The sequence below is a fragment of the Choloepus didactylus genome, chromosome 2 (genome assembly GCF_015220235.1).
Source record: "Choloepus didactylus isolate mChoDid1 chromosome 2, mChoDid1.pri, whole genome shotgun sequence".
Taxonomy (NCBI): Eukaryota; Metazoa; Chordata; class Mammalia; order Pilosa; family Megalonychidae; genus Choloepus; species Choloepus didactylus.
Genome location: NC_051308.1, coordinates 78,005,520 through 78,031,308, shown reverse-complemented (window position 1 = coordinate 78,031,308; position 25,789 = coordinate 78,005,520). Strand labels below are relative to the sequence as shown.

The window sequence follows — 25,789 nt, the reverse complement described above, 5'->3', positions numbered from 1 at the left end:
GAACTGTATTTTGTACACTACTAAGATTAAAATATTCACCCACTGACCAAATCATATCTTGGCTAGAGAACACAGAGCAGCCAAGAAAAGAAGAATATGAAAAGAAAAATGCCCACCTCCATTGAGATCAAGGAACCAGAGGATGAATTATAATGGTGATGCTCTGGTTGAAAAAATAAAGATACAAGCACTCACTCAGAGGATATAAAAGATGAGTCAAATAAATAGAAGAAAGGTGTTTCTACTCAAGATATTTTTTGATGAAATTTTTCAACCACATGCACAAAAGTACTTGCTGCATGCCTCATCCCAGCTTTTAAAAGCAGTGCATCTCGTGAATTTCAACTTGTCAGTAATTATTAGAAGACTGTCAACACAGAAAACGAAGTGGTGATTACTAGAACAAGTGAAAACAGACTAGTCTCATTTCCTTTAGTTAGACATACTAGATTAATAGATTAGAAAGCTGTTGGAGACATTCTATATCTAGATTCTAGAAAGACGATTACTAAAGTCTTGCATAATTTTGACTGACACAAAGAAGAAATTAGATTGGTTGATAATGCAAATTGACATCATCAAATGAACAACTTAAATGACTGGTGCTGGTAAAAAAGACTGAGATTAATGGCAACCTAGAAGAAAATCTCTGGGGCACCATCCTTAAACATTTTTAATTACTTGAAAAGTTTATATAAATACATATATACACAAATACATGTATGTGCATATACATATAGACATATATATAGTATTCTGTTATTGAATTTTGTTTACTTACTATATGCAGGCACCAAGCTAGGTCTTGGGGATACAAAGCTGAAAAAAAGATGGCTTCTAACTTCAAGTTCCTCACAGTTTGGTAATGATTAAATAAGAATCCAAAATAAAGGCTAATAAGGATAAACAGATCCAGCACTTAAGTCTAAAAATACAAACACAAAAGTATATATGTGCCTGACACAAAGTAGGCATGCAACAAATGTTCGATGAATAAATTTAATGAACCGAGGCGGTAAATTTGAAGAAGAAAAAAATTTAAAAACCAAGGTTTCATTTAACTGTGAGTTCAGAACAAGTCAGTTGTATGATACAGTGGCCCACCAGCAGAATACAGCAGAAACAGAAGAATAAGCATTCTTCTCTAGTGCACAATTCTCCAGAATGGATGACATGATAGGTCACAAAACAGGTCTCACTAATTTCAAAAATGTTGAAATCATGCAACGTATCTTCTCTGACCACAATGGAATGAAGTTAAAAATCAGTGGCAGAGGGAGAAATTGGAAATTCATAAATATTTGGAAATTAAGCAACACACCTTAAACAAGCAATGGGTCAAAGAAGAAATCACAAGGGAAATTAGGAAATATCTTGAGGTGAATGGAAATGAAAATACAACATAAAAAATTCATGGGATGCAGCAGAGGCAGTGCCAAGAGGGAAATTTATAGCTCTAAATACTTACATTAAAAAAGAAAAAAGATCTCAAATCAGAGCTCTAACCTCACAACTGGAGGATCTAGAAGGGGAAGAGCAAACTAAATTCAAAGTGAGCAGGAGGAAGGAAATAAAAATTAGAGGGGAGAGAAATGAAATAGAGTAAAAAAACAATAGAGAGATTCAATGAAATAAAAAGTTGGTTCTTTAAAAAGATCAATTAAAATTGACAAGCTCTAGCTAGACTGACAAAGAAAAAAGAGAAAACACAAATAAAATCATAAATGAAGGGGGAGACATACTATTGATGCCACAGAAATAAAGAGGATGGTAAGAGTATACTATGAATAACTACATGCCAACAAAATACATAATCCAGATGAAATGGACAAATTTCTTCAAAACACACAAACTATCTATACTGACTAAAGAAGAAATAAAAGCTTTCAAAAGACCAATAACAAGTAAACAGATTGAATCAAAACAAAACAAAACAAAACAAAAAAAACCTCCCCACAAAGAAAAGCCCAGGACCAGATGGCTTCACTGGTGAGTTTTACCAAACATTCCAAGAATGAACACCAATCCTGCATTTACAGGTCAAATAATCTTTTTTCCAAAAAACTGAAGAGGAGGGAACACTCCCTAATTCATTTTATGAGGCTAACATTACCCTAATAACAAATCAGATAAAGATACCACAAGAAGAGAAAACTCCAGACCAGGTTACCAAGGGCCGAAGCAGGGAATGGGGAGTTAATGCTTAATTGGTACAAAATTTCTGTTTGGAGCGATGGAAAAGTTTTGGTAATGGATGGGATTGATGGCAGCACAACATTGTGAATATAATTAATACCACTGAATTATTTATTTGAATGTGGCTAAAAGGGGAAGTTTTAGGTTTTATAGTTAATAGTATAATTATAAATAACAGTTTTATCAATTATAACAAAGGTAGCACACTAATGCAAAGGGTTAATAATAGGGAAAACTGTGTGTGGGGGGGCATATGTGAACTTTATTTTCTGCATGATTTTTCTGTAAACTTACAATGTCTTTAATTAATAAAACAGTATTACAATGAAGCTTTATTAAATGATACGTGGATAAGGAAACCATTCCAAACAGTGAGAACTCCATGCATGTGAGGGGAACTCCCCAATCCCTTCAGAAGCAATCATTATCTGCACATAAATTCTCAGCTGTCACCCGGGTTGAATCTCATTTCGTTTTTTGGTACTCAGTGGTAAGTGGACTGTATCTTCTGTGGGACAGCTTTCTTTTCTCTAGCAAAATGATTTCTGTTTCCTTTACCTTAACCTTTTTTCAAAGCCTTAAAGAAATTAAAAATGGCCCATTTTCCAGTGTCTTCCAAAAAGTAAGGCTGGCGGCATCAGTTTCCTGATAAGGGAGAAGGAAATACTTGCTTCTTTCAGGATACCATGAAAATGCTCTGTGTCCTAATTTACAATTCATTGAATAAGGCTTCCATAGGCTTAAAAGAGTTAATGTCACCCTACTGCCTTAGATACCTGGGGGAAATCAGGTCAAGAGAATATTGACAGGATCAATTATTTCCTCTCTGCCCAGGATAAATATATATGGTTTCATCTGGGTGAGATTTATATTCTAAGACCGTGATTACAGAACTGTCTCCCAATGCCCGAATAACTATTTAGATGTGGTTATGCTGCTGAAAAGACCTCAGGAAAAAAATAATTACACCCCAAACCTAAGGAAAACCAATGAAAACTATCTAATTTCCTTTTTAAAATATGAATTTTAAAAAGTGTTTACCAAGTAATGTTTTACAGGCAGTTGGGGCAATGCACACACTTGGGTAATCTTTTAGCTCAGACCCTGGAAACTGGGTCATGTGCCTCTCCCTGACGTTGTGGGGAGTTGGGTGGCTCACTCCCTGCAGATAAAAATTCACCACACAGCCTGGGCGCAAATTAAAGCAAGCTTGAGTTTTCAAAGAAATAGCAAAGAAGCATCTCTAACTCAGAATTGTCCTTCCTTTTTTCTGACACTTTCTCTTAACCTTGGAAACGACTGTTTACAAATGGATCATGGCATAATTTGTCATTATAATGGACAGAAATATTAGGGAAGTTCTTCCTGACCGATTCTACATTGTAAGTTTTATCTTATGAGCTCAGAGCACCTTACCTTAATCTTTTCCACATCCATGAGAGCATGTTTTCTACAAGTAAAGGCAGATATTAAAATGACTTGGCCAAGTTTACATTGGAGAATAAACTGCTGGCCTTACTTGGCATCACTTCGTCATGACCTCGCCTGACATGCTCACATAGTGTAGCATTGTCTGATGGTGCTATCTGGGGATTTTCCACTTTCCATCATTACTGATGATTAATAACAGCATCCAACTTGCACTTGTCAGAGGCTTTAGAATGTACAACATCCCATTTGATTCTCACAGCAATCTCATGAGACAGGTAAGGCAGATGTAATTAATTCCTGATAGAAAATGGAAAAAAAAAGAAACTCAAAGAAGTCTAAGTCATTGTTCAAGGTCACATGAATAAATTACTCATTTTATCAGCTCATCAAATGAGAATAAATTTCTAGTCCCATACAGACTCAGCTTTGAAAAGCACCTAACCTTTCTTGAAAATTCCAACTACAATAGTCATTCTCTAGGATAAAATATCTCAGTTTCCTTATTTGTAATTTTTTTCCCGAAGACTTAAGAAGTTAAATTGATCCATGCTCCATTCCCTTTGCGAGAAGTAAGGATAAGGGCCACAGACTCCTGGAAACCCATCACCCTGCCCTGTTAGGAAGATAAGAACACCTGCTAATCTCATGGCCTCTGTTATGGGTTTGGACTGTGTCCCCCGAAAAGATATGTTCAAGCCCTAACTCCTGGTCCATGAATGTGATCTTCTTTGGAAACAGGGTCTCTGAAGATGTGATTAGTTAAGATGAGGCCAAACTGGATTAGAGTGGGCCCTAATCTGATATGCCTGTTATTCTCATGAAAAGAGGAAATTTGGGTAAAAGAGAGACAGACATAAGAGGAGATAAATTTATGACAGAGGCAGAGACTGAAGTACAGCAGCTGCAAACCAAGAAAAGCCAAGGACTGCCAGGAAACACCGGAAGCCGGAAGAGGCCAGGAAGGATTCTCCCCTACAGGTTTCATAGGGACCATGGTTCTGCTGACACCTTGATTTTGGACTTCTAGCCCCCAGAACTGTGAGACAATAAATTTCTGTTGTTTAAGCCACTCAGTTTGTGGTACTTTGTGACGGCAGCCCTAGGAAACTAAGAAAGTCTCTTTGGTTTGGAGAGGCAGTATGCAATTTAGTGCTCAGTTTCTTAGGGGAGAGATCATTTTTTAAAAAAAATGGGAACTTTAGCAGTGATGTACCAATAAAAATAGTGTCTACATTCCTGACCTATTACAAGAAAAGGCAGTGCTGCCAAGAAAGTTCTTTTTAATGTTGGGGCTAGCTGAACCCACAATGTGTACCAACTCTGCATAATTGCTTTAAGCCAAAAGACGCTTGGAAAGCATTTGGCTATTGGGGTGGTTGGAGGCCTTTGACTCGTGGGCTGTCTGTGAATCCACATCTGTTGTCTCACTAAAGGATCCATTTCATATGGCTTAATGCTTAGGATAAATATGTGATTTTTTTAAATCTAAACATTTGCAATTATTGTCATTAAGTTCCCAAGAACATCTTGTTTAATAACTTGGTTAACAACAAGTTTAGGCAAAACATGAAATGATGATGGAATGGAATATTATGCAGTCACCAAAATAACAATTATGATGATTTAAAAGCATCATAGAAAAGTTGCTTTCTGATAATTTTAGTTGCAAAAAAACAGACTATAAAATTACATAAACCTATCCTGAGTAAGCAATGTAAAATATGCACCATCTGAACACAGATGGAAAGGGAATGCATAAGAAATGGAAAGTAAGTTATGGGAGGTTTTATATTTGTGGATAAACTGTATGAATGTTGTTATAGTATGTTCTCAGGAAGACAGGTGGTGATGTAATGACTTTTCTTCAGCTAATCCTCTCATGTCCCTAAGTGCTATCTGCCTCTCCAGAATCAAAATGGTCCGTGGCCGTTTGCCTCTTAGAACTTCAAGACCTCCTGTGAGCACAGGCAGTCAGCTCCATGGTCCTGACATCCAGGGTCCATATCTGGGTTTTTGTAAAGTAGATGAATTGAAATGAGTGGAATTTCACACCCCAAGACCAACTCTCCTCTTGCTCAAAAAGGGTAGAGCTGGGGACCAGCTCCTCACTTGGTCCTACAAGTGTAATTGAGAAGTTAGGATTTAAGGACTGGTTATGATTACTGAATCATTATATAGATATTCCTTTTTACTTTCTGGTATATTAGAGTAGACAGGGAAATAGTTGAAACCTAAACTGTAATCCAGCTGCCTTGATCTCTGATAATGATTGTATAGTCTTTATCTTGTGCCCTTGTGATTGCAAAAACCTTGTGACTAATCTTCAGTTGTACCCATTTATCCAGTCTTTCAACTTCAAAGTCTAATCATCACTTTAGACAGTCCCTAATGTTTATTAATGAAGGGTCTTGGGTCAGCCCAGAACGAGCGCATCCCAAGTCCAAAGTTATCTTGATAACCAAAGCTGTGTCTAACCAAAATGGGCCCGCCTGACATGCGCAGTAGCTTAGACTTTAACCTACAAGTCACCGGTACCTCGTAATAATACTAAAAATCATGCCCATCATCATATTAAGGCTGCCATTTTCTTACATACATTTTTTGACTAAGCATGCAGTCAATATGCACTTGCTCAATGATTAGATCACTTCTAATTATATCACCTGGGGCCACTGTGCTCATTATCCTAAAACCTGCCAGTCTTTTGATGCTATAAAACTATCAGAATTACCGCTGTTCAGGGAGACAGATTTTGGACTGAAAGGCTATCTGTTCTCCTACTTTGCGCCTAGCAATAAACTTTTTCTCTCTTTGAAACCCCATTGTCTCAGGAATTGGTCATTTGAACTCATCGGGCAAGAGAATCCACCACCTTGGTCTGGTAACATAAGCAGTTTCCAATGTGAGTTCAACTGAAGAGGTCATTCTTTCATCCATCTCATCTGCAGATGTCATCCATGGCACAGCTGGAAGAATTTATGTCCTTCTACACTATATTGTCATTTAGGACAAGGATTGTCTTATTCATTGCTATATCCTTAGGCCATAGCACAGTGCCTGGCACTAAATACTTTTCTTGACTAGACACATAAACAAAGAAATTAATGACTCTGTAATACAGAGTTAGCATGGTATAGTGGGAACAACTTTTATGGTAATCAAAACTGGATGCCACTTCTACTTCTGCCACAAAGTATGGGACTTGAGGTGAGTGACATGGCTTCTCTGGGCTTAATATCTCATTTGAAATGTGAGATGCTGACTCTCAGGTCTCCTTTTTCACCTATGAAATAGTATGACTTTATGATAAACTTAAAGTATGGTTAGTTTAGCTCACATGTGGGAGGCTTCCATGATAGCCTTAACTTGGGACAGAAAATTCTATCTGCATGGCTATTTTACTCTTCCCTTCCCATTGAGCTTTCTCTCTCTTGCTTTCTTTCTGTTTTTTTCTCTCTCTCATATACACATCTTTCTCTGGGCTGTAGAAAGTAATAAAAGTGGCTATTAGAAAATTTAAAATTTAAACATGTGGCTTGCATTATATTTCTATTGGTTACTGCTGCTCTAGGTTCTCTTTGCTCTGCCCATTTCCCCCTCCATTACCCTGAATAATAGTTCATTTTGTACTTATTTCCAGTGGGATCCCTACATGGGCTGCTGATAAATTAAGCTAATACAAGAGTGAAAATATTTAAGTTTGCCATTTCACGGTCTATGATCAGATTATGGTAAAACAGATTCATTGTCTATAAAATATTAAATCATTAACTTAGACAATCATATGGACTTAGTCTCTAAAATATCTTTTATTTTTTGGAAAAAAAAAAAAAAGCCTGGTATTCCTTAATTTAACATTCAACAAAAGCATTGTGATGTACAAAATCACCTAGGTCTCCAGAAAAGCTATCATATTAGTTTGGGTGTTTATTTGAATCTGAACCACAAGGCCTTTAAGAGATTCTATTGCAGTAAGAAATTTCCCTTTTATGAAATGCTGCAGAATAAAAGAAATTATTTGCTTTTGTCTAAAAAGGACCATCAATTGGGAAATAGGTCAGTTCTTGATTATCCTAAGTAAGACAAGTCATGACGATGATAATTTTTAAAACTTTGCTTTTGTACTGAAGTTATGGAAGCTTTGTGTGTATTTACATTCAAATTTAGATGAGTCTGATGATCCAGTGATTCAGCCTATTTTAAAATGAAGAGAAAAGTTACCCTGTGAGAAACTAACTTGTGCTCAGCTATTCCTTGTTACTTACTTTAAGAGTAGCTGTCATCTTGGATTAACATTGGCTGAAACTGCTTACTTCTCTTCCCTTCCTTTGCTCCTTATCCTTCCCACTGAACCTTGTTTCTCTTTCTCTCTTAGTAATGTGTAGTGCACGGGCATGCATGCACGCAGCAGAAAGTAATCAATCCCTGGGTTTAAAGGCCTCCTCCAGGGTAACAGAAGGGGAAAGGAGAGGGCAAAGAAACTCTAGACAAGCACTGTTCAATACAAATATTTATATTTATGAAAATTACTTATGTAATTTAAAATTTCTGGTATCCACAATAATGTTAAAAGAAACAGGTAAGCTAATTTTAATATATTTTACTTAACCCAATATATTCAAAATATGTGATCAATATAAATATTGTTAATGAGATATTTTAGATTCTTTTTTTTTTACTACTAAGTCTTTAGAATCTGCTGTGTATTTTACACTTATGGGACATCTCAGTTCTGATTAGCCACATTTCAAGTGATCAGCAGACAGCAAGCTCTAGATGCTCATGGTTTATGAACTGAAGGCAATAAAAGGGAGCATGCCACTGAACCCCTGAGCCATATTCAAACAGCATCAGTACAAAGGGGACCTGTTCAGATGTGTTCCTACTCTAAATCAATAAAGAAGGAAGAAATCTGACATTCTCTAATTCATCATTACACACATAGCATAGTTCATCTCAAGACCACAATAATGCACAAAAATAAGACAACGACTCGTAATAGATCCCTACGTGGATTGAGGTTAGACTTTAAGATCCATGACAATTATATCTTTCTTATAAACTCTACCTTATGGGCAATGAGGAATCCTTGCTGCTTTAACTTTGAGGGCTCCCTAACAACAATGTCATATCGCAATACTCCTCTGCGTGGTAGAAAACAGCTAACCACCAACAGACTATTAAGTGAGATCATTTCCAAACAGGATATGGCCTTACAACAATCTGCTATATTTATAGCAACAAATTGTTCACTCCTCTCTTACCCTCTACCAAAAAAGAAAAAAAAAAACTAAATTAAATTTTGAAAATAAAAATAATCAATTATTTTATTATAATACAGAAGAAAGCAACTTGGTTTTAACAGTAGTATTCACTCTTCAAAATATTTGTTAATCTTCACTATCCAAATTGGAAGCACTATTTCTGATTCATTTCCATATTTTTCTAATTGTATACGCTTTGTCCACAAGTCTAGAATGTTCAGTTATTCCCACTCCTCAATTTAAATACAGGTTTCAAATATTAAATCTATTTTAGGCTCCTGACTGACATCTTTACCTTTTTTATAAGTTAGAGCTCATGACTTTAGATTAAAAAATAGTGTGCCTACATGCTATCTGGAGAAAACTGACTCAACTTTCATTTTTTAAAACATCAATCCTATTGATGTGGGTCATTTTTATCCCCATTTCCTCCCCAGTGCTTATTATGGTGACTGATACATAATAGTCACTCTATAAATATTTATTTAATGAAAATTTAGTTCTGGCAAACTTCAAAAAGTCTGACCAGGAACATTTAGGAAAAAAGCAACAAATAAGTTATATTCAAAATCAGGGAAAAAATTTCTAAACAGTAAGATTAAAAAGTGATAATTCAGACTGATATACAACTGAAAAGATCATATTTCAACCAGAATTACTGCTCTCACGGCCTAATAACTATAATCATTCACTCACCAAAAACTGTTGAACATACTTCATGCATGAGTCACTATGAGGGATTCTCTGAATTCAAAGGAACATGGTTCAGTTCACAGGCATGGAGTTTAGTGTGGAAAACAATGATAAATACACCTTCTCTTCACCACTGTATCCCTGGCATCTCTAACAACCACAGGCAGTAAATGTGTGGTTAAAAGAAAAAGCATAAGATGCTCAATAAGAGTTGGTGAAAAAAAATGTATGAGTATCCACAGAACACTCGAGTGATAAATGCTATCAGAGAAAACAAAGGGCAATGGGAGTTCGGAAGAGGGAAGGGTCTTTCTGATTTGGGATGGGGATGTCTTCATGGAATAGGGAGCTAAGTAGACAAGGGGAAGTTGAACTGTGGCAGGTGGCAGGTGGCAGGCATTCTAGGCAATGGGAATAGCAGAAGCAAGGCACAGAGGCAAACAAACCACACAGAGCACGTTCGACTTGTCCTCATAAAAAAGAGCATTTCCTGTTTTCGAACACTTGAGCTATGAAATCTTCAAAACAACCTGTAGAAAGAGTTCCTAACTTATATTAGATCCAGGTATAAAGCCATGTTATCACACTCTGTGACAGAGTGCAAGGCAGTAGGCTCTGGAGTCAGCAAGGCCTAGGAATTCCTAACTGATCAAGATGCTGCTGAATTACAGGAGATACCATGAGCAAAGGGCCGAGGACAAGCTGGTCACTCGGTGGGCTTTCCATGGCCACCAGTGACTTTCTGTCTTCTCCTTCACTCAGTGTCCTACTGTCTGCAATCTTGAACCTAGTCCCGACGGGGAGAGCACATATTACAACATCTAGTCTATCCCTGTAAGCGTAAGTCTAAGCTTTAAGTGAATTTTAAAAATCCCTAATTGAATATGACATGTCATAATTTAATAATATTTTCTAAAATAATACATAAATTAAGGCAATCGCAATTAGAATCCCAGCAGGCAGTAGAGGATAATTAGCTACAATTAATGTAAGTTCATAAATAAGAACAGATGTCTAAAAATAGCCAAGAAATACATTAAATGGATTATAACAGGAAACATCATTAGATATAAGAACACACAGTAAAAATGTACTGGAATCTAATCAAAATTGCACTAACATAAGAATAAACATATGTATCAATGGAAAAGATATATACGATTTTATATACTAACTTCATAGGGAAGTTGGATGATTTAACAAATGGTGCTGTCACAACTGGTTATCCATTTAGAAGAGAAAATTTGAGACCACTGACATTTATTATATATAAATGTGATATCCAGACAGATTAGATTTAAACATCAAAAATTAAGCCATATAGAAATTTTTGTTTAAAAAATAAAGCAATACAAAACTTGAAGAAAATTCGAGGAAATAACATAACCTAGGGAAGGCAGGGAGGAAATCTTAATAGAGACTGTGTGATAGATTGAGTTATGTACCCCCAAAAACACATGTTCTTAACCTTAATATGTGTCCCTATGGGTGTGAACCCATTGTAAATAGACTTTTTGAGGAGGTCACTTTTAGTTATGGTGGGATAAAATGAACCAGGGTGGGCCTTAATCTGTATTACTGGAGGTCTTATAAAGAAAACCCAGAAGTCACAGAAGTGAGAAAGGAGAGGACATCCCCATGTGATGGGAGGCAGAAATAGAAACCAAGGAACCCCAAGGATTGCCAGTAATCAGCACCAGAATGCCGCGTATTTTGAAAAATGAGATATCTTTGCATGGCAAAATACATATAATCAAAGACTAATGATAACAGATAAATGATGAAGTAGAGAAAACCATTTTCAATGGAGACACAGAAAGGGTTATTATATGAATTTTCACAGACCTCTTTAAATGACAAAAAAGGAATAAAGAAAGAAAGAATGAAAGAAAATGAAAATGGGCAAAGAATATTGTTGGAAAATTCACATAAAAATAAATTCAAATGACTGACAAAAATGTGATAAGATGCTCAGACTTACCGACAGTCTGGGTAAGGTCACTCAAATTTACAAGGCGATTCTCTTCTCATCTAATGGCATACCAAAACAGAGAAAGAGCAAAAAATCCTAGTGCTGGTAGGAATGCAAGGAAAAGAGTACTTTCGTACACTGTTGAAATGTGAGATTTTTACAGTCCATCTGAAAATTAATCTGTCAACATCTGTTAAAATTAGAAATACCATTTCTAATTAAAGCCAGCAATCTCACTCCCTGGACACTGCCTCACAGAAATAAGAACATGAGGAAATATGTACATGGACATTTATTTCATCATTGTTTATAGTGGCAAGCCTGGAACAAAGTGAAAACCATCAACAGAGAATGGTTGAGTCATGTATGATACAAACCATGGAAAATTATATAGCTATTAATAAATGAATTAGAACCATGTCAATTTTTTTGGACTGATGCCATGAGGCCTTGTTAAGTGGGAAAAACAAAACACAGAAAAATAGCTATCATATGGTTCCTTTAAAAAAAAATACCAACAAAACCCTTACAGTGTATGTGTATATATGGGAAAAATATAGAAAGACACACAGAGGGTTTTTAATATTGTCTACAAGGGAGTGAAGAGAATGGAAGGAGTGAGCAAGCAAAAAAAAAAAAAAAAAAAAAAAGCCTAGCATTTATGATATGATCTAATTGAAGCATTTATATAAAATTATATTTGTGTGTATACATATTTACAAATACCTATATATATCCACGTAAGAAAGAGAACTTCAGAATAAATTAAAACGAAAAAGAGAGAAAACATTTGTTATAAAAATTCATTTGGCTCCTTAAAATTCTCTGCTGGCTGCAAATTTGTCCTCAGCCTGCCCACGTTTATCAATGCCACATTTCCTCCATGTGATGCTGAGTAAGTTGCTGCATCTCCTTGGACCTGTGCCCTTGTTATCAAATGACGGCAATGGACCACATGATTTTTAAGGTACTTCCCAGCTCTGCCATCATTATTTGATGCTTCTGCTTCCTAGACGACCGGGTTCAGAGAATGCAGGTCTACTTGTGTATTTCCCCACTAACCACGTAGCCTAGGAAACAGGCCAAAAAGAATCAGAAAGCAGAAGCAGAGAACATCTCACAGCCTGATTTCTGTTTTACCTGTTCTGATTTATTCTTCCTTGGCTAGGCATTCAGGCCAATGCTTACTTTCATGGTGTTGTGAAGCTGTTACCATGGTGTGTAAGTTCTCTTGCTGTGCATTACTAGTGAGCTCTGTTAACGCTCACTAAATTTCTGTGGAATGACTGCTGGCCACCAAGTAGGCATTTTAAGAGAAGAGTGGGTGCCTATTTCGTGGACAGCATGGTGAGAACGCCATTTGCTCTACTGGGAACTGAGGCCTGAAACAGGAAAGGGTGTGTGCCACCCTATTGCCTCATAGCTTTGAGACGCCAATCAATCAGTACCTGTGCTTTTCAGGAAGTCAGAGCCATAGGAAATTAGAGCTAAAGGTTAAGGCCAAAACTTTAGGGTAGAGAGGGCTATGGGGAGGTGGTTGGGGAAGGACTGTAGACAATAAAGACAGAAAAGATAAGAAAAGGCTGGAAGAATAGACTCTGTCTTCAACTGGCTAAAAAATGAACCCAAGACCTGTGCTGTTGAGTGGGGCTGGAATTAAAACTATGAGGTTAACATAGGCCACGGTCATGGCCTGAAGGAGCTATGAAGAAGAGAATATACATTCATGGGCACTGAAGGATCTGCAAAGTTACATGGGGTTGGGAGTAAGTTCTGCAAGAAGCCCCCAACCCCAGAATAGCACTTAGAGAGTTGTTTTTGTTTTTTTTTTTAATTATAAACCTGCTAAAAATATCAAGATATTATAAAGTCAGCTTCAAAAATTATAAAATTGTCATTCAGTAGTCACCACTTTTATGAGTTCTTGGACATTGTGAAAGAAATCATTTTATTAGGATAGAAGAATAACAACAAAAGTAACAACTATGAACACTGTTTCTGGGAGGACATTACAAAAATTGACATTTTATCAAATTATTTTTATATCTTAATAATAATGTGTAACACATGTATTCAATATTTACTTTTTGTCAGTCATTGCACTAGGTACTTTCTTTGCATTATCTCATTAAATTTTCACAAGACCTATGTGGGGAAGGCACCATTACTACCTCTGTTTTACCGATGAGGAAACTGAAGAGTGATGAGGGTATCATAGCTCAGAAGGATTTGAACAGCCAAGATTTGAACCCCAAATAGTTTGATTCCAAATGCAAAGTTTAGGACTACAATGCTATAATACCTCTCTCCTGTGGTTAGAGTATTTGTAATAAAAAATCCATTCAAAATATGCAATCTTAGGTTTCTAAGAAAGTTTCTTGCCTGCTTAAATAGGTCTACTTCATGGAGAAACATACACTATGATGTCCATTTAATTTGTGCCCACAAACATTTCAATCACGTAAAGTCTAAGGCCCACCCTGCCTGAGAAGGCAGGGGCCAAACTAAGACCATGAAATTCAAGCCATAAACAGACAATACCTAAACAAATGGGTAATGGTGTAGTCCAATTTCATTTACAAAACAGGCTGCAGCTGGATTTGGCCTATAGGCTGTACTTTGCCAATCCTTGTTCTAGACCATACATTCTTCAGGGCTAATTTACTCCTTCACAGAATCCTTCCCTTAAACCGATCTAAATCAAGTCCCTCTGTTATAATTTCTTTACACACACATCTCAATTTGTAATTAAATATTTCTTTATTATTACTATTTTGTAAACTCCCTGAAAGCAGGGATCATATTTGTTTTGTATATCACTGGATTCCCAGCACCTAACAAGTGCTTAGCATGCAAAAGATGCTCAGTAAGTATTTGTTGGTTGAAGGAGGGAAGAAAGGGAGGGAGGGAGAGAAGGAAGGAGGGAAGGAGTTGAGTAGAGAGGGAGGGAGGAAGGGAGGGAGGGAGACATCAGTTTCTCCTAATTAAAATGGTTCTGTGTTCTGGAGTGGAATCAGTGTGCTCCAGAAGTCCACCTTCCCTAGCCCCTCTGTGACTACTGCTATGGAACCTTGTGGTACCATTAGAAACCAAACTGCCCCAAATCCTTTCATGTGAAAGATGAACAATTTTTCTGTCCTTTTCTCCACAGGTGCAAGTGCACCCACAGTTAATCTTTCATTCAAAAATAGGAAAGAATGATAGGATTCATCTGGCCTTTTCCTTGCAAAAAGTCAACATTAGACCATGCCAAAGTACATATTGGGAAAGCAGCCTGCAGCCTTGCCTTGACACTGCCTGTTTAGGGCTTAAATGCACCCCCCCCCCCCCCCCCCCGCCTGGTTAACACGGGCCACTGCATCAAGGAAGCAACTGGCCAACCATCAGGCTGGCTAACACCAGGCCTCTTCATCTTCCTCACAACACCTCCCTAGTCGTGCTCAATCTCTCACCAGGATTTCTTAATTTAATGTTAACGTGCCCCTCTAAGGAGTGACAAAAACTTCCTACTTAACTGTTCATGCTCTCCTATCTCATCTCCATATTGTGGTAGATATTAGCTGATATTCCAATGTTCCCAGCCTTTTGAAACAGGATTTGAACTCTAAGCTGATTCTCCTCTCCTGCCCCATCAGTTGACCTTATCTTCTTTGGGAACAACTGATACTTATTCTTAGAAACACAGTAAGAAGAAAGATAAGATTATTTTTGTTTTCACTCTGGCAGATCAAGAATAGAAATTGAGGCTTCACCTCCATCATTCTAGAAGTGTGGTTCTTCCTGAAACAGGAAAATTATGATGGCATATTTAGAAGATTCATGTAACAGATGCCACTTGGGACTTTGAGTTCAAATTTTAACTTTTACTAATTTTGGATTATAGATTTGATTTTTACTTTTAATGAAATAAAATTCCAAGAAGCAAGCAACTGCAGCTGCTATTGCAGAATCTGGATTCCCTACATTTACAAGACACTTTTGCCTTTGGGGGCAAAACAAAATATGTCTGATTCTTCTATAAAAGAGAAGATATTTGAAGATTTTTCCTTCCTTCAGTCATTGCCAGGCTAAACATGCCCCATTTTCTCAATCATACAATCTGGTTTCCAGAGCTCACACTGTTCAACGCTTTTCTGAACACAATCTAGTACACTGCAGCAGCAAGAGCAAGATATTATAATCTAGATGTGAATTTGGCTTAGTTAACTAATAGCCTTAGGACCTAAAACAAGCTTCTTAGGTTCCCTGAGCCTTGGTTTCCTCATATGTAAAATGGGAATAAAAATTATTTATCCTTAGTATCATCCCAGAGATTGAAAGAGCATAGATCAAGCACCCAGTACACTCTGTGGTATAGCAGACATCTGATAACTGTTGCTAGCATTATTACTTTCTAAAATTCCTCTTGCAGGGAAAACTGAATACAATCTTTCAGGGGTTGGGGTGTTCACACACAGCAGTTAGGAGCCTGGGCTGCAAAAGCAAACATTCAGGTATGAATTCTGATTCCACCACTTGATAACCTTTTACCTCTGGGCAACTTCCTTTACCTGTCTAAGCCACAGTTTCCTCAGGATAATATTACTGTCTAACCCATAGGGTTGTTTTCAGCTTTAGCACTGTGCTTGGCATATAGTAAATGCTCAATAAATGGCAACATTAGCTAATATTTTATCATTGTAATTGGCAGTAATATTTCTGACAAGCTATAATATATGACCCATTACACTTCCATTTCCTTCCTCTAAGAGCTATTTAATAGCAAATTAACACTTTATACATGCATTCTTTTAGTTAGAGAATAAGTGTAAATTGTACATTTGAATAGGGAGAGACTGGAGGAAGCTGTTATCTTCCCTGCCATTATTCCAAGAAAGCTTCATGGAGGGCAGCTACTTCCCTGTGAGAGGAAAAGTCTACAGAGGTAAGGAAACACTGTTTGGAGTTCTTCTTTTGTTAAGACATTTATTCAAAGGTGACTATAAAGCTACAGTCACCAATGTGACTGGAAAGAGATACGCATAAAATGAAAACAGATGTATAAAAATAATAGATTTTTTTTTTAAACACAAAGAAGGGGGGTGTTAAATGGGGCACAGCCAGAAAAATAACTAATTTAAATAACGGCATAATGCAACAAATTTCCCCTTGCCTGGTCAGTGTTAGTAGTCAGAAATCTTAACTACCGAAATTCATTTTCACAAATTACCCCAATTTAGTCCAAAACACTATTTTTTATATAAAGGAGGTAGACTACACAGGGATGACAGGAAGTGATGAGGAACATGAGAAAAAGTTGCAAAGCTGATGCACTGGAGAAATGGAAAATAAGAAAATCCCTGCATAGGTAGTCAAGGAAGAGAGTGGAATCTTCCAAGACTCTGCTATTAAAACATGTAAAATGGGTCTTCCTCCCAAACAATCTGGACTGCTTAACTAACCATTCTTATCATTTCCAGATACTTCTTCACATGATAACCTCCTCCCTATGCTCAATCATTCAGTTAAAAAAAAAAAAAAAGTACTGCATGTTTCTTATACCCAGGCCCAGTGCTAAGGCTTGGGATACAATGGTAGATGGTCACAGGCCCAGCCTCTAGGAGAATCTAGATTCAGGAAGCAGACAAGTAAACAGGCAATGAGGGTATAAGGTGATTAGTAGGAAGGAAACAGGGAAGGACAGACAAATGGACAGGTAGAAAGAAGGAAAATCAGAGGGGCTTTCATCCAGCTTGACAGATTAAGGAAGGCTTTCCAGAGGAATGACCTAAATTGAGGCCTTCAGAAAATCAACCTAAGGACATCATTGTAGGAGACCCAAACTAACTACTAGCCCAGGATTTGTTTTTAAGGGCAGAAAGAAGCAAAGGGCAGTGAAAATAGTGTTGTAATTCCAGGAAATGCTCTTTGGAGGAAAGAAGAAAAGAAAATAAATTTTAGGATTACAATGTGTAACAGCTCATTTAACCCAATTTTTAGGCCCCTATTATAATTCAATTTCTAATCTACTCCCTTTTCTTCAGTTGTGAAGTTCACATTTCCAGCAACACCTTACTTAGACCATAAGCCACTTAGATAACTGACCTGCTAACAGGATAATGTTATTAACAGAACAGTATTAATGTGTGTTTTTTAAAACTAGAAATTTTTGATTGAACTAGAAATCAGAAGAGAAATCAGAGATGGAAAAATTTAAGATCACCTTAGTCCAATGGCAACTCTGGGAATTTTCCTATACCAAATCATGGCCAAATCCAATCATAAATTTTAATCAACCCATTTCAAAATTAATGATATTTAGCACTTCACCTGGAAGTCTTAGGAAGCATTTAATTTGCAAGATATCTATAGAAGAAATAATGGAAATTTTGCACATCTTTCTGCCAATCAGAATTCAACATTTCTTTTCCCTTCCATTGCTGTTCATTTATCAGCACACATGTGGGTACACTGGTTTAATTTTTTTAATCAAACATTAAGTATAATGACCCTGAATCTATAAAAAAGGCATGAAGTACAGCGCCTGTACTAATGGAGTGAAACAAGCAAAACCAACCAGAAAGATGAGATGTCATCTCTATCATATGCAATATATGAACACACACATATAATACACCTATTCAAAGTGATCCAACTGTGATATCAGATGCCCTTAAGGAATGACCTTGTTTCAAAATATTATGCTTTGTGACTAGGGAACATAGTGCCAGGAAGTACGCAACACTGTTTATGTTAAGCTTCTTCTGACAAGAAGTGAAAGACAGATGCAAACCACCTATTTCTCGGCAAGAATGACTCATCACTATTTCCAAAAGGAGTCTATTATGTGGTAGAAAGAATTTGATGCTCAAAACATGAAAATACCTAGGACTTCAACTCTTATCCTCCTCAGGAGGGATTTAAGAATGAAAGGATGATGTTTAAGATCTGTTATTGGAGCACATCTGGCCTGAATCATCTTGTTCTCTGGAATAGAACCAATTAAAGCCGGGCAAATTTGACTTCAGGTGAGATGAGTTGAGGTGAAACGATGTTCCTGGTCTACTTTTCAGTTCTTTTATTCCACCTCTCCTGGAGAGTCAGGAGAACATAATTCCAAAAGCTCTCCATTATCAGTTGAATGGGCTATATTTATATCTCAGTGTGTGTATAAGCAGTTGCCATACCTTCTTATTTGTTTGGCTCCAGTCTCTAAGACGTTATGGACGCTGTAGACACTTAATAAAGGTTCTTTTGTTCCAACATTTGTCTAATGTGTCACTTAAAGTGTCATTTATCTCTGACGTACATGCACAAAACTAGAAGAAAATGGCAAGAAAATGAGGCTGATCTAGAGTTGGGGCAGTTCTCAACTTTCTATGGAAAGCTGGAGGAGAAGGGAAGTACAAATGGAGAAACATCTCAGTTTCTTTTTTAGCTGGTACTTATATAGACCACGCTCTGATCTCCCACAGGAAAGGAACTTGACAGGGAGTGGCTCAGTCTGGTAAGATGTGAAAGTAGGCATTTTGATGTCATTGCTTCTCCCCAACTTCCCTCCCTTTCACCTCCCTTTCTAAGCCTCTTAAAATAGGAATGTCCCACTAACTGCCAAATGTTGCTCACTTAAAGCATGATTTGTGGTCTCTGCAAGAAAACACCAAAAAAGCAGATCAAGTTAGGACTTCCCCTGAGCAACAGTCAATACAGGAATCCACTTAGCATATGCAAATGCTAAAAAGAAAAAACAAAAAAAAAAAGGATAAGTAGTTAAAACATGAAGAGATGGTAATACACAAGTACAATGAATTTTTAACCCCATACCTGCAATGTGTCCTACAGAATTATTCTCAGCTGTATATTTGCACAAGCCAAGAAGATTGTGGCTTTGGGGAGCATTTTCACAGTACACAGTTTACCACCAGAACGCCTAGTAAGGCACAACATCAGGTTTAAAAGCAGAGAAAAGACTTAATATCTCTATCTGAATTGCCACCTGAATTTCAACAGACGTACAGTAGCACACTTCCTTCTCAAATAGAAATTAAACCAATGCCAAGTTCATAAGAATGACTACCTCAAATCATCTGGGTCTGAATAAGGAACTGGATTAGATTTTTAAAATAGCAGCTAGCCAAATAATGGGCGCACACAGACGCTTAATAAGTACCTGCTGATCCAGAAGACATATGGTAGAGAGGGTTAGAAACATGGGCTTTGGGGTCAGACTGCCTGGGTTTAAAGTCTGATCACCCAATCACCAGGTGCCTCAGAATCCTCATCTATAAAATGGGGGTGATGATAATAATAGCACCTACGTCATAGGACTGTTGTGAGGATTAAATGAGTCAATACAGTGGTTCTCCAAATATGGTCCTCAGACCAGCAGTATCAGTATCACTTGAGAAACTGTTAGAAACGTAAATTCTTGGGGCACACCCCAAAATTGCTGATTCAGAAATTCTGGGAACAGGGCCCAGATGTGTGCTTTAATAGGTCCTCCAGGTGTTTCTAATACACACTCAGGTTTGAGAATCATTGAGTTAATTACCGTAGAGCACACAGCACAGTACCTTTTGTTCTAGTGCTAATGGGAGTGCTCAATGACTATTAAATATTATTACTAATCTATTGTGGTAGTTTAGAGATACTATGTACACCAGAAAAGGTCACGTTCTTTTAATCCATCCCTGTGGGTCAGACCTATTATGGATGGGACCTTTGGGTTAGTTTATTTCAATTATGTGACCTAGCCCATTCAAGGTGGGTTGTAATCCTTTTACTGGGGTTTGTTATGAGAGGATAAAAGACAGAAAAAGCCCAGAGAGCTCAGAAAAGCCCCAGAGAAGCTGAGAGAAAAGAATAAACCCACAGAAGATGAGAGAAGAAGCCACAGAAGGCAGAAGCTGAAAGCAATGAAACCCAGGAGGGAAGGACCAGTAGACATCGTCCATGTGCCTTCCCATGTGCAGAGGTGTCACGGGTGCCAGCAGACTTTCTTCAGAGAAGGTATCATCCTGTTGATGCCTTAATTTGGACATTTTCATGGCCTAAGAACTGTAAGTTGTAAGTTAATAAATCCCCATTGTAAAAGTCAACGAATTTCAGGTATATTGCATCCTGGCAACTTTAACAAACGGAAACATCTATATAACATTTAAAACTGGCAGCTAGGTTAACTTGATTTTTTTTTTTTTTTTTTGGAAAGAAAGAAGTAAAAATGCTGTTATTAAAAGAAAACATGATTGCTTATGTAGAAAAATCCTACGGAAAATCTACAAAATGGCCATTAAAACTATTAAGCATATTTTGCAAGGTTGCAGGATACAAGATATTTTAGAGGGATCCAACTTCTCCCCCCAACCCTTAAGGAACTGTCCTAATGCTTTTCTTCACTGATCTGAAGCAAGGCAGAAAGACACACAAAATCCTACTTCAGTGTTTCTGGCATTAAGCGGACCCCATGGTGACAAAGGATGTGGACAAACCAGAATTTTGGTGGGAGGGCACAATTTCTAGAGAGCAATTTTATGCCATGGATCAAGAGCCTTAAAATTAAAAATAGAAAATATTTAACTCAGTAATTCTACCTTTTGGAATCTATCTTAAGGAAATAACTATTCATGCAAAGACTTATATACAAGCATCCCATTGAATCATTACCTACTATAGGGGTAAACTGGAAATTATTTAAATGGTCAACAATTACATTATAATGTTTCTTTGATACATTCATTCAATGTGTTTTGCAGAATTTTCAGAAAGAGGAAAATCTCACATTAAATGAAAAAAAATCAGGAAAAAAATTTAATAGTAAACTTGCAAAAAATTATACATTATACATTATTGCTATATGTTTAATATAGTCTTACATTACATAGCACATTACCTTGACTACTTGAAGATCTGAATCACAGAACCTCTCCTGCAACCCCAGAATAAAGGCAAGAAAATCTGGAGGTGCAGTAGCTGAAAAGAAACTCTGGATAGTAGTTCGTTTTTATTTTCTGCGGTAAAAACATTTAAACACCAAATAAAACAAGTGGGCCCCCATCATCCAAGGGCCAATGCGGCCAAAAATTAGGCTCCAATAAGAAAATGGCAACTACTCTAGGAATCAATGCCTTAGGGAAGGGGCACTGCCCAGGAGGGGGCACAAGGTCATACCTCAGACCCCTTTCCCCTGCCCAGGATTAGCGGGGAACAGGGGGACCGAACCGCTGCATGGTTCTCACCACCAGGGAAAGCTGGTCGAGAAAGTTCAGGATGGAAATTTGCAGGGGCGAGGGTCCTCAGCAGTCCACTGGACAGCCAGGGCACTCCCGACCACTGTGAGCTCCTTCTGGATCGCCCCTCGGTGGGGCTCGGCATCTGGGGCCAGGGAGCGGCAGGCGATCTCTGCCTGCCTGGGAGACGGGAAAGGAACATTGAGGGAGAACCTGTGTAGTGGGCGTCTCTGCCCTGTAACCGCAGGCATGGCGTCTCCACCCGAACCTGGGGCGTGCGGTGCCCGCGTGACCTGGGGCGCGCCACCGACAGCGGATCTCACCGAGCCCCGCCGTCGGCACCTGCGTCCGCCACCCATATGAGTTCCACTCCGCCTGTGGCCTAATTAGATGTTTTGAAACACAAAGCTCCTGTACTCATTAAGTACAGCTTCCAAGACGACTGGCCAGGCAAGGGGAATAGACTAACTTTTAGAGGTATACTTAAACCTCTGAGATTTTATGGCCATGTCTAAATTAAAGGTGGCAGATAGTCTCTCAATCTAATGGAAGAACAGGACGAAAGCAAAAGGAAGGTGACATATTTTATTTTATTAGAGGAGATTCTTCATATACATGTACACACATACACAAGGTGCCACTTGCTGGAGCAAGCATTTACACACAAGTAGAAATTAAATAATACAGTATAAAAGAAAAAAGGTCACCCTGGAAAGGCAAAACTCAGTAAATAAAATCTCAGTTGCACTTGCTATTAGATTTAAGGTTATTTTCAAAAAGGAAATTCTATTAAATTCTATGTAATTCTATGTAAAGCTAAAGCACCCTAACTAAAATATTATGATTCAATATTATCTTATGATTGCCAAGCACATTGGAACCACTCACTAATTTTTAATTGATTTATTGACTATCACCTCAAACACCAATTTCACATTATAAATATCATAACTCTCTACCAATAATGTAATTTAAGAAAAAAATAAAAGCCAAGTTGCTTAAGGCTAAACGCCATGAGAGGAAAACCTAAGCAACAATGATTCTCTAATTTTAAAGGGCCCCCTTCCCTGGAGATTCTAATTCCCTAGGTCTGGGGTAAAGCCAGTGAATTTGAAATTTTTACCAACTGTCTCCCCACCTCCATCCTGACTCCATACCTAGTCAGTCAGATGGAAGTGCTTGACAGGTCACATTTTGAAAAACAATGCTAAAAATCCTTGTCTATGGATAAGCCTAAATGAATAAGATCTTCTGATTAAGCAAAGTTTTCAAAAAGCTGAGAGTTAACCTTTTATGTAGAGGAAAGGTTTGAACAATTTTTAATGGCAAGCTTCTTAAAATGTTTCTCACATTTCTCTATCATCTTACATATGGAATGTAGGACATTATTTATATTTATTTTGATGACTGAGGCTCATCCATTATTATTGTCATATCCTGATGTGTGCTATGGTTGCAGAGAGCATTCAGTCAACATAGAGTTTACTGGAACAGTGATGCCTAAAGAGGACCTTGTTCCGGTTTGCTAATGCTGCTGTTTTGGAAAACACCAGAAATGGACTGGCTTTTATAAAGGGGGGTGATTTGGTTACAAAGGTACAGTCTTAAGGCCATAAAATGCCCGAGGTAAGGCATCAACAATAGGTTATCTTCACTGGAGGATGGCCATTGGCATCTGGAAAACCTCTGTTAGCTGGGAAGGCACGTGGGTGGCGTCTGCTTGCTCCCAGGTTGCTTTTCAAAATGGCGTTCTCCAAAATGTTGTTCTTGGGGTATGTTGCCCTCTCTTAACTGCAGCTCCTCTTCAAAATGTCACTCTCAGTTGCTTTCTGGGGTCCCTCTGATGGTGAGCTCTTTTTATAGGACTCCAGTGAACTCATCAAGACCCACCCTGAATGGGCGGAGCCACATTTCCATGGAAACATTCAATCAAGAGGTCATACCCTAATCAAAGGTATCACTCACAGTTGGATGGGTCACATCTCCATGGAAACAATCAGTAGGTTCCAACCTAATCAACACTACTACATCTGCCCCCACAAGATTCCATTAAAGAATATGGCTTTTTCTGGGGGACATAATTTATACAAACCAGCACAGACCAAACCTTGAAAATATTTTGATTGTCAGCTTTAACTTTTGAGACTTTTTTCCTAGATGAGGCAGAGTGGCAAATATGCAGCTGCAGAACCTCCAAGGCATTGTAACCTGATTGCAAAGTGAATGGGTGCTTCAAAGACAGCTTTTATAAAACTGCTATTGGTGACTGTTAACTTGTCAACACCATTCACTTTTATCTATAGGTGTCCAGAAATATGGTAGGCTCCACACCTTAACCAATCCTCTTACTCCCCCACCCCCCAAAAATCTGCACAAATTACATTAAAAAATATTTTTAAATGCTTTGATGACCTGGCAATAAAGTATGGAACCCAAAAAGGTAAGCCAAGCCTTGAAGCTAGCTTTCTCTTTGAGGGTGTTAATTTGTACCTAATGATCTTGAACTACACTTTTCACAGCCTCCCAGAATCAAAGTTCCAATCCACATAAGGTAGGACATCTAATCCAAAGAAAGTACCTGCATACAAATGTCTTAGTCCATTACAAGGAAAATACCTTTCTCAAAACTTGGCATTGAGTGAAGGAGATAAATAAATATGTCCCTTGAGAAATCAGAATCACAAGCAGGTCACCACAACTTTTATGGCCTAAATTCAACATTAGCTGGGTGGTCCAAAATATCTTTTGGTGCCCTCAAGCATCTGATAAGAGAAAACACAAATTTTTTCTGGGAACTCACCTTCAATTGTGACCTCAAAGAAATATGAGCTCATCAGCAGAAATCACAAAGTACAGAAGTTAGTAAGATACCTTGAGCAAGGACAAGCACAAATAACAGACAGCAGAATACAACCCATGAAGATTTCAGATAATGGATTTAGCAAATGCAGAATTTAAAATATTTAAGTTTAATATGTTTTAAAAATAAGAGAAGGAATTGAAATATGAATAAAGATTATTTTAAATGGTCATTTAGATTAGAAAAAGAACCAAAATAATTCCTGGAAATGAAAAATATAAAAATTCAGATAAAAGCTCAATGCATGGGTTTAATAGATTAAATACACGTGAAGACAGAAGTAGAGAACTGAAAGGCATATATAGAGACATTATTTGGAAAAGAGAAAAAAAGAAGGAAATTATAAAATGAAAGGTTAAGAGATATGGAAGACAGAATATCTAATATACATCTAATCAGATTTCCAATAGGAAAAAAGAGAATGGGGCAGAAGAAGAGATAATGGCTGAGAATTTTCCAGAACTGATTAAACAATAACCCATAGATTCAGGAAAACCCAACAATCTTAAGGAGTATAAAAAATAGGAAATCACAGATAAGATAGATTCTTGTGGAAATTTCAGAACACCAGAGACAAAGAGAAGATTAAAAAGGGTGAAAAATCAAATTACATTCAAGGGAACAATAATTAGGCTGATTACAAACTACTTCTTATCCTCAATGGAAGCCAGAAGATGGTGGAATAAAATATTTAATGTCGTGAGAGAAAATAAGTGCTACCCCAGAATTTCATATCAGTAAAAATATCTTTTAAGAAAAGGATGAAATAAAGACATTTTTAGATAAATAAAAACTGAAAAAGTGTGCCATGAACACTAAAGGAAATTTTAAAGGATGTACTTCAGATAGAGGATTTGAGATGCAAGGTGAATTTATGATCAGAGTAGTAAATGTATGCTATACATTAAAACTGTATAAAACAGCAATAATAATGTATTTGAGGTTTAAAAATAAACATATTTAAATAAAATGCCCTGTAAGCATGAGTGTTGTATGGTCTCTGTATTTTTTGAGAGAAAGGTAAGGATGTTAATTAATTTTTGGCTTTGTTAAGTTATGAAGGCTAAAATTTCTAGGGCAACCACTGACAAAATAGAAATAGCATATACAAATTTCTATTGTATAGCAATAATAATCAATCCAGAAGATGGCAAGAAAAGGAAACAGA

The 25,789-nt window shown here is 37.3% G+C and overlaps 2 protein-coding genes across 2 annotated transcripts in view; both read right to left on the bottom strand.

Moving 5' to 3' along the window:
- NIBAN1 (niban apoptosis regulator 1) overlaps nucleotides 1–25,789 on the bottom strand; it is a 161,668-nt gene that overhangs the window by 45,738 nt on the left and 90,141 nt on the right. The window lies entirely within an intron of this gene.
- LOC119526232 (EKC/KEOPS complex subunit LAGE3-like) lies at nucleotides 20,826–22,643 on the bottom strand. The gene has a single exon (XM_037825180.1). It carries the CDS (start codon nucleotides 22,118–22,120, stop codon nucleotides 21,797–21,799), a length of 324 nt encoding a protein of 107 aa, XP_037681108.1. The 5' UTR covers nucleotides 22,121–22,643; the 3' UTR covers nucleotides 20,826–21,796.

Excerpts from the sequence above, each read along its gene's own strand:
- LOC119526232 (XM_037825180.1), bottom strand. The coding sequence starts at position 22,120 with ATGGGTGGCGGACGCAGGTGCCGACGGCGGGGCTCGGTGAGATCCGCT.